Raw genomic sequence first — 10,764 nt, forward strand, 5'->3', positions numbered from 1 at the left:
ACAAGTTTACTAGCAATCACTGAGCTAAATTGATATATGTACCAGCTTGCAACCTAAATTATATGTTATAATTTAACCAAGTTACAACCTAAACTAGTGGAAAGGCAAAAATTATAAAAATAAAAAAAACCTAGCTTGAAAGCAAACAAGAATAGAAGAAAGGTCTCACATCCATCCATGAAAAGACAAATTAATTAGAAAACAAAACAAATTGAAAAAGGCACAAGGTATGTACAGTGAGAAATTATATCTAATTTTTTTTTTTTTTGAGAGTGAGAAATTTCTAATAAACACAAACGGAGGGAGAGAGACATGTGCCTCCGCCAGGTATGACCACAGTTGAAAATTCTTTTTTCGTGTCGAAATTTCCCTCCCTCACATTTTTGAATGAGAAATCATAACAAATAACAGAGATAAATTAATAATATAAATCTTAACTATTACTCTTTAATTAACACATGTATATGTCCAGCAACCAGAACGTCAATTTAAGTATCACAAAAGAATCATAATAATATCACAAAATTTATATATTTTATATCCATCTATATATCTATCTGTCATGTCTACCAACATCCCTGTTCATCCTATTAGGCCTTGGTGTAATAATCTCTTTGGCATTCTTGAGCATCTCCAGTTCTGGCAAAACATCAGACATGTTGGGTCGATTTCTCGGGTCGGAATGCAAGCATTTTATTGCCCAATAAGCGATACTCTGCGCTTGTTTTTTCGAGTACTGGCCACCTAATCGGGTATCCATAATCCGAAATATTTTTCTCTTTTCATTTAAGTAGGGTTTTGCCCAATCCACTAGGGTCTCATCAGCTGCACCTCTCTCTTCTTCCAGGGCCCGCTTTCCAGTGAGAAGCTCCAGGAGGACTACTCCGAAGCTGTATATGTCGCTCTTCGATGATAAATGACCTGGCAGTAAAAAAATTGTAAGATTGTGTAACGAATAAAAACGGTAAATTCGTTTAGAAGGTGTCTCTTGCATTTAGAGTAATTATGACTTAAATTTCAATTCACGCTTGATGTTATCAGGAAATTTTTTTTTTTAACCTGTGGCTATATATTCAGGAGCAGCATATCCGCGGGTCCCGACAACCTTAGTCGAAACGTGACTTTTATCTCCGGTCGGACCGCTCCTTGCCAAGCCAAAATCTGACAATTTTGCTTTGAAATCCTGATTAATCAAATTTTGGTTCAGTATACAGTGTACACTAAAAGTTAGGTTTGTTCTTGTTTTATTAAAATAAATTAAGATATTGAAAAAATGTTACCGAGTCAAGCAGGACATTTGATGATTTCAGATCACGGAAAATAACTTGATTTTCCAAGTTGTGTAAGAAAGAGAGCCCTCTTGCTACATCAATTGCTATGTTAATTCTCATGTTCCAAGAAATGGGCTGCATGCCCCCTAAATAAAAAATAAAAAAAAGGATAATAAGTTAAGGTGATATATATTAAATATTGCTGTTTCCACTTAACCAGGTCAGAAATGGTGATCTGACTTAATTTCTTATTGTCTTTTGTCTGATTCATGAATAGCAAGTCAAAGAATGCACTAATTACGTGTACGTGTCATATAGTTGCATTTTATATTCCACAAATTAGTTGCATTTCTTGAACACTTGAAGTTGAAAGTGATTAAAATTTCACCTGACAAGTTGGTACCTAACCCAGAGAAGTTTGTACTTGGCACCACGTGTTTTAAATTGTACTAAATATTTAATTGGGATATGTCATATCTGGTGTAAACGGAGCGGATTCAGAGCTGATAATGCTTCTTTTAAATGGATATTAAAATTTAAAACTATATCCGCCTTAAATGGATACGGATATGGAGCGGATAATCTACGGATACGGATTTGAATACGGATACGAAACGAATAATTATCAGATAATTGAGTTACACATTTTAATATACAAAATAGTAACTTGTTGTTGTCTTGAAACAATGGTTAAAATTAATTTAGCAGAGACTAAAAGCATACTATATTCACGGGCTAAAATTTTGAATGAAAAAGAATGGAGAGTGAAGAATGGATGTAAAAAGAAAAAAAAATTGCGTTATTGTAGCACCATCACCAGCTAAAAAGATATTAAATTAAAAACTATATCGTATTATCATTTGTACCACAACCAAGACTGAAATGAATATGGGATAATATATAACAACTTCTATCCGGAGCTATAAAATCAAAGCTGGTTGGGAGTAATTTCAAATCCGAATAATTACAGATATGGATACAGATATTTACCTTCATGAAATTATCAATATCCATATCCGCCATTTTTTCACCATATGCAAAAATTATATGTATCTGTTTAATCCGGATTCGGATAATCTCCGGATACGGAGCGGATTATCCGTATCCATTTACACCCCTGGTCATATGTATGAAGAGGAGGAATCCACTTGTATCAATTTTTTGGTGACACCGGATTATATTTTATATTTTCAAAGTTCAATCAGTCGATCCAAACCGTTTAATATGATAGATATATTAAATTGTGTTTGCAGATCAAATTTTATATTTTTTTTGAATTTTTTACTATTTATTAAGATTGATACGAAAATTCATTGGTCTAAAAATAACGATTTTGTAAAATACTTAATTAATAGTAAAAGAATTTGAAAAAATGTAAAATTTGATCTGCATGCACATTTTAATATATCCATCATGTTAAATGGTTTAGATTAACTGTTTGGAATTTGAAAACTTTAAAAATATAGAGTATAATTGAGTGTCACTAAAAAGGTGCAAGTGAATCCCTGTTGGAGCATACCTTATATTTTGTTAGCATTAAACAAAAACGTGCAAAAAAATAAAATAAATTAAAATATAAGAAATTAACATACTTCTAAATAAATGGTTTTCCAAGCTGCCTTTTGGCATGTATTCATATACCAGTAGCTTGTTGTCAGACTCAGAGCAGTATCCTACCAGCTTTACTAAATTTTCATGGCGAAGTTCCCCCAAATATCTCACTTCAGTCTAAATATACAATGCAAATACAAAGTATTAGAAAATGACAATATATATTGTAATTCTTCTATGGATTTGTTCATACATGAAATATATATAGAGGTTGGCTACTGTACTCTACTTCCATAAGTCATTTTAATGTCCAAATGGTCGATCTGAAGCACTCAATATGTTTTTCATACTATAATGTGCTTAGGACCAAATTTTATATTATTTTGAATTTTTTTACTATTTTTTTCAGAATTTTTCAAATCAGGGAAATATTTTAAAAATATATATATGAAAAACTATGTTTCGAAAATTTCTAAAAAAATAGTACAAAAATTTCAAAAAATGTAAAATTTGGTCTCCAAACACATATTAATGTGGAGAACGATGCTGAGTGCTTCAGATCAATTATTTGGGCATTAAAAACACAAAAATGATTTATAAGCATATGCTGTCATATGCTTATCGAAGTAGAGTAGCAACCTCTATATATATATATATATATTGAATGATGATATTAATAAATTCCAAGAGCTTGTCAAAATAATCAATTTAAGATTTAAGATTTCCATACCATAGTATTAGTATGTCAGGGCACAAACCTGTACCGGCCAGTTTCCTTACCTAAGGATTACCCATTTTTCTCTATTTTGTTTTTAATTAACAAAATATCAACATGACTAAAGCAACATTAAAAAATTTCACATACCATCCATTCCTTCTGACCTTGAAAGCTCTCCCTTTTTAGTTTCTTAATGGCAACGACAATTCCGGTGCCAGGTTTAGTTGGCGAGAGAGTGTTGTCATCTATCCAGCCTTTGTACACACACCCGAATCCGCCTTCGCCAAGATATGCGCTCGACCCGAAATTTTTAGTGGCTGATTTGAGATCACTCAAGCTGAATGATTTCAGGCTGGCAGCTGGAGGCAACACCTCGCTCTGGTACGATGGCGCTGAGCTGGCTATGCTGTGTTGTGTGGCCTTGCTTGTGTCAGTTGAATTGGAGGTTGTGTTGCTGTGCAGTGGATTTTCTGGTATTGAAGCGTAATTAAATTTGAGATAAATCTTGGTAATTTGCAAGAATAACCATCAATTTTTTGTTTTTTTAAGGACCAACATGAATCTGGTGCCATAAATTGACAAGAATTGGCTAAAAACTATACCAATTTTGTGTTTCAGAGTACTGAAATTAATCTGATATTGAAAGTTTGGTAACTAGAGCATCATCTCAGTCGTCATCTTTGAATTGTCAGAATGGAGACCTATCTAATCTAACTGTCAAGTGAACAAGAAGGTGGATATTATGTGATGTCACTTGGGGATAAAATAAGTGCTGGTGACAAATGCTGTACAAGTTTGAATTCTCAGTTTAATTAGTCTAGTCAACAACCAACATTTCGGTCAATACTGGCGAAGCCATTATTTAACATATAATAGAACCTAAAAGGATAGGTTTCGTAAGTACAAAACCCTACCAATTGAAATGACTAATTTAATACTTCTCTGAAATTTCAAATTAAGCATCACACCCAACCTTTCAAAATGAAAAGACATGAAATCATCAAATAAATTATTCACAAAATATGATATAAAGGGGAAACAGAGTATACTCCTTTGGATGTACCCCCAATGACCAATACCATGAAGAAAAACAAATTTTAAGCTTCAGTTTATTAAATTAAATAAACTTAAAAGTTACAGAGAGTCAAAAATAAAAATTTGAGAGAGCGAAAACCAGAGAAATTCATGGAAAGTAAAAAAGATAACTTCCATGGTTATCTTTAACTAACACATACCAGTAACCAAACAATACAAACTTGCATCAATTCAACAGACCACAAAAGAAAACGCCACAAAAATAAGGAACAATATTTTAACTCCTCATACAAGAAAAACATTTTGTGAACTTCAATTAAAGAGAGAGAGAGAGACAGAGGAAAGCAATAAAGAAGAGGGATCTTACTTGAAGGAGAAGAAACACCGTTAGCAGAGGCTCCGCACAAGTTCCCCATTTGAGTCTCTCTCTCCTAAAAAAATTGCAAGAAAGAAACATGAAAAGTAAAGTATATATAACTGTGAGCGCGTGCTGAAAAGGAAGATAATAAAATAGATAGAATGTATGAATGGGGATATTGTTGACTGTGTGAGGGAAGTCAAGGATCCTTTTTCGTGCATCTTTCACGAGGAAAGCTATCTATTACTATGGGAGTCAAGATATTCTGCTGACATGTAGATGTGGCCAACCATGTGGTATTTTACTGAGCATAATTGTTGACTAACATTGATGAAACTCAATGTGTCTTACCCAAGATATCAGAGATCAGTCATAGAAGACTGCGAAATAAAAAATCCGGAGTTGGTATTGGACAAATGACATCGTTTTTATGGCACCCAAACTTTGTACCCTTCAAAGTCCAAACCTTATATAATATTATATATTGTAGAGTCCTGCTAAGTATAACATCGATGATATTACATAACATCAATTTCAAATCTTATAAAATAGATTTCAAATGACTAATTTAAACTATTCAAATCAATTTATTTTATGAATGATGTGATTACATGCAAAAAAAAATAGTTTATGAGTTATTTTAGTATCAAGTTAAATAGTAAAAAATGTTAAAAAAATAAATGCATTAAAATTAAATTAAAAACTTCGACATCTGACCGTGTAACTTGATACTAAATAAATTTTAAAAATTATAAATTTTGTATGTAAACACACAACTTATAAAATAGATCGATTTGAATGATTTAAATTTATTGTTTGAAATAGATTATTTTATTTGAACAACTTTCAATGACGGATATTTAAAAAAAAAAAAAGGGGGTCAAACAAACAACAATTGTCCCAACTACCCTAGGCTTCCCCATTATTTAAATCCTGTTATTAGCATGCATTATTTACAAAGTATTATCTTGTAACCTCCACTAAAAAGGAAAAAACACCATAATTATGTACTAATTACGCACCACAAAATTAAAACTAAAAAGCAACACATATAATTTAATTTAATTTCAGAGATATTATATTTGAAAATATATAATTTTTCAATAAATAAGTGGGCCTAGCTGGTTAGGATTCAACTCACTTTACGGTTTATAGATTAAATCTCAGACGTCATTTTGGGATTCAAGCTAGAGCAGGAATCAGTATTATTAGACTTTGAGATTCATGTCAAGTTACAAAAACAATCTGCATCCACTAATTGTAAAAGATTTCATTTTCAGGTAATGGAGAGGATATGAATTCAACTAGCTAGCTTCTTTTTGCCTTATTTTTTTAGTGCCACTAAGCTCTCATTTTTATCAAGTTTTCACTTTGATTTAGTAATGACCTTCAGACCAATTCATCGTACTAGTGTCTCTTATATCGATGCTCCACTATATGGCCCAATAGTTATAACTAGCAGTATTCTAAATAGTTAGCTATAGTTGTGCTATAATTTTTTTGGACTTTAAGAGTTATAATGCTATTAGTTGTTTTTCTATTATAAAAGTTATAAATAACTAGTTATAGTTGTACAATAGTTGCACTATAGATTTTTCAGATCTTAAATACAATAACGTGATAATTGCTACTTAGAACTTTGAAAGCTAGTAATCTTATAATCTACTTCATATATGGAAGTATAAACTATGGAGTAGATTATAAAGTGGATCATCTACATCTAATTTATTCCTAATCCAACAATAATATATATAAGAATAAAGATTTTTATCCCCCGTCACTCATCCCCCATTCATCCCCCATTAACGGTCAAACTATTTAACCACTAACGACTACCTAACATGTCTCCCCTTCTCTCTTTCCCGATCGAAAAGAATAAAATTATGGCTATCTCACCAAAAATACATTTCAATCAACTCCAAATGTAAAACCCTAAAACTTACGACAATGTCACCAGTAGCTCTCCGCCTAAACCCTAGACTCCACCGACCTCTACTCTGCCGCTGTCGACTCGCAACCCAAACCCGCACCAACCTCCTCCAATCTGATCACACGCTTGAAAGCAGCCATTCGCCGCGACCCCAATCCAGACCGCATTGCCTCCAACTTCGTATCCACCGGCTTCTATCGATCCGCCGGCAACAAAGGCTTTTCTGATTGCACAGGCCAGGCGCAAGCTCCAAGGTGTTTAATTTTAATACAAGTGGAGTAATTTCCCTCCGACTTCATTAAGAAAGAACCAAACTACTGGTACCATTGGTACTAGGACTACTCCCAAAAGTCTAGAGAAAAGATACAAAGCATAACGAGGTTTTCTATAGGCCATTATCAAAACCAATAGTTTTGTAATCCATATAATGAAATGTCGTTGTTATGCCAGGCAATGGAGTAGTGCAATTATCTATCCTCATCCAGCTTTTCTCTTCAAAAAAAGGATACAAGGAGCGGTGAAGATACTGGTAAATGGAGTTCAGGAGATGAACCAGGGGCAAGATCGTAATTGCTTTTGGTAAGGAATTGAGGAGCAATAATTGGGGGCTGGGGCGCACAAGTGAAATGGAAGAAGAAATCAAATATTCTGACAAGGAGTGGCTGTCAGAAAATGAATGGAGGAAATTACCAAGAGACCCTCCAACTTCGAATATTTCACATATGTGAAGGAAGGAGTACTTTATTTTCTAAGTTTACTTTTAGAATTATTAATGATTAGGTAGCACTTTTATTTTCTTAGTTTTCCAATTTTACGATATTGTAATAGTTCTAGAAACAAAGAAACAGAGTTGTATTTGGGGATACAAGGCTAAGCTCATCAGTGGTAGAAGAGAGGTGTGCTAATGAGATAAAACTTTGGCTGTCTCATTGTTGAAAGCAATTAGGTGCTTTAATTTTTTGTTTTTCTGCTTTCTTTTTGTTTTTTTTTCATATTTGTTTGTTTTTCTTAAGATTTATGATGTGTAAGAGGAGTTGTTTTCTGTAAGCTATGTGGAGGACTGTAAGTTGTAACAACTTTAAATTTTATATAACCTTGGAAGCCACTTCCATGTTTAAAAAAAAATAATAGTTTTAGAGTTTTTAATATAATTCACCTACTTAGATTAGCAATTTTAATTAGATTGTTACTTTGATTGTCACTTAGATTGTTACTTTGGCATTAGTTTAGTTTATTGATTTTTTGTTATTTTAGTTGTTTGATATTTTAGATATGAATAGATGATTTTTTATATATTAATATTTGTGCATATAGACATTTATACTTGCATCCAGTTATTTTAGAAATATGTTAGGTGTCTTAGGAATAAATACTTTCATTATGAATATATAAATATTTGCTCGATGTTGTATGAATACTTGTATTCTAGATTTTTAAAAATTACGGTATCGTCGTATTTGTATTGTATCTGTATCATATCTGATACGATATCCGTACCTGTATCCATACAACATAGTCTACAACGTAAATATTAGTACATAAATGCACATGTGTGAATACTTTTCATATTACGTATTAATACAACCAAGCATTAAATAGAGTAATTTGTAAAAAATAAATATTAAATTAAAATATTTTTCAACGTAACAATTCATATTTCAGTTATGAGTCTGAATACTTACATTATGATGTATTAATACATACAATACTTGATATTAATACTTTCGAACGTCATCTAGTGCCACAAGCAAAAAAATAGAGAATATGTTAAATACAAACACTTGATACACAAACTATTCACACTTGCATGACAATATATGAATACTTGCAATACTTGATATTAATACTTTCAGATATCATCCAGTGTCATGTGAAAAAAATTGATAGAATTTCTTAGATACAAACACCTGATACATGAACTATTCACATTTGCATAACAATGTATGAATACTTGCAATACTTTATATTAATACTTTCAAATATCATCCAATGTCATATGAAAAAAAAATATAATTTGTTAGATACATATATTTATATATTAACTATTTACACTTACATGAGGAGGTATGAATACTTGCATACTTTATATTAGTACTTTCAAACGTCATCTGATGCCAAAAGAAAAAAAAACTGTTGATAAAATATTTTACATAAAACGCTTGATACATAAACTATTAACATTTGCAGGACAAGATATGAATACTTGCAATATTTAAAATTAATACTTTCAAACATCATTCCGTGCCATATGGAAATAAAAATAAAAAATTTATAAATTCTGTTAGTTACTAACACCTGACATATAAATTATTTACACTTGCATGACGATGTATAAATACTTGCACTATTTAATATTAATATTTTCAGATGTGATCCTGTGTCATATGAAAAAAAAAATTGATAAAATATGTCAGGTACAAACACTTCAGACATGAATTATATACACATGTTTTACGATATATGAATACTTGAATGAGGAGGTATGAATACTTGCTCGACAAGATATTGACGACGATGTATGAATACTTGCATGATGAGGTATGAATACTTGCAAGACGAACAACCCGAAAGTACGTCATCATGGATCTCATTTGAAAGAAAAAATTACGTAGAAGACGTCCATGGTTTTAGATTTGTAAATTTCCTCACATATCATCAGAAATATTGACGAGATTGAACGGAGAAAAAAAAACCCAACTCTAAAAACGTGTAGAAGATGTGTCCAGTTTTTTCTTTTCGAAACACTTGATATCTTAGGTATGAATACTTGATATATTATATATTAACACTTGCGTGCATAGGTATCCATATTTGCACACGTTAGTTATAAAATCTATCAAATATTAGGTGATCCCCCAAGTAATTAATGAAGTACAGTTAGTTAACGGTCCCCACAAGTAGTTATTGACTGGGGGATGAATGGGAAAAATTGACTGGGGGATAGTTAGTCGATCCCTATATATAATTGCGAAGAAAAATTATGGTAGGGAGAACGCTTGTAAAATTATATCACATTATGTATAATGTTTTGTCATTTTTATCTAGTATCGACTTAAAAAAGAGAATGAAATCAATTGAATTTAGAGTAAAATATCATGATATTGAAAAATTGATTTTGATTATATGTAAAAAAAAATTATATGATTGATTTCATTATATATTTAATCCTTATAGTTCAAAATTTTACCTACGTCCCTGCTCTTGTCCCATGATCTATTATATGACTAAACAATATTATAGGCTGATTAAATTTTCTAACCATTTTTTTTAATTTAGCACAAGATAAAAGCCTATATATGGTCACTCTTCTATAATAATATGTATTTGATATAAACAAAATTATTTATACCAACTAACTAAAAGTCTTTTAAGTTTTAATGGTATTGTATATTTTTTTAAGTCCACCAAACTTTGTATGCTTTCCTCTCCCCCATGCTCATTAAATAATTATTTCTTAAAACTATGTCCAACTTTATGTCTTACTCTGTTCCCTCGTTAAGTAGTTGTTTATCTTTGTATCATTTCAAATTTTGAAGATGTGGCCATCCTTTGACATGAGAATTCACCTTGCTAATGAATAATGATCCTTCGATTAAAAAACCCTAAATCAAAGCACATTTTAATCGATTGTATCGTGGACCAAATAATTGAGCATCCATGTGGGATTACATAACAAATACGGATAAGAATATCTAGCTCAATCTCAATGGGAAGTTGGTAACCATCCGGGTCACAAACGAAATTGAACCGGGGACCACAGATGAAGACTATTGACCGGGTCAATGAAACACATCACAGTCCGATTTTTTTAATCGCAACAGTAACAAAAGAACAAATTAAATCTATAACGTCACTTTTTTTCTTGTAAAAAATATCAAATATCGCAATCATTCGTTGCGCG

The 10,764-nt window shown here is 31.6% G+C and overlaps 1 protein-coding gene across 1 annotated transcript; it reads right to left on the reverse strand.

Annotated features, from left to right (window-relative positions):
• Positions 1–416: 416 nt before the first annotated feature.
• LOC144555868 (putative serine/threonine-protein kinase PBL3) lies at positions 417–5,102 on the reverse strand. The gene is made up of 6 exons (XM_078304306.1): positions 4,943–5,102; positions 3,688–4,010; positions 2,864–2,999; positions 1,281–1,417; positions 1,060–1,183; positions 417–921 (listed from the first exon to the last, which is right to left on the reverse strand). The coding sequence occupies exons 1-6, from the start codon at positions 4,989–4,991 to the stop codon at positions 554–556; spliced, it is 1,137 nt and encodes a 378-aa protein (XP_078160432.1). The 5' UTR covers positions 4,992–5,102; the 3' UTR covers positions 417–553.
• Between the last annotated feature and the right edge of the window lie 5,662 nt (positions 5,103–10,764).

The sequence above is a fragment of the Carex rostrata genome, chromosome 6 (assembly GCF_964058835.1).
Source record: "Carex rostrata chromosome 6, lpCarRost1.2, whole genome shotgun sequence".
NCBI lineage: Eukaryota > Viridiplantae > Streptophyta > Magnoliopsida > Poales > Cyperaceae > Carex > Carex rostrata.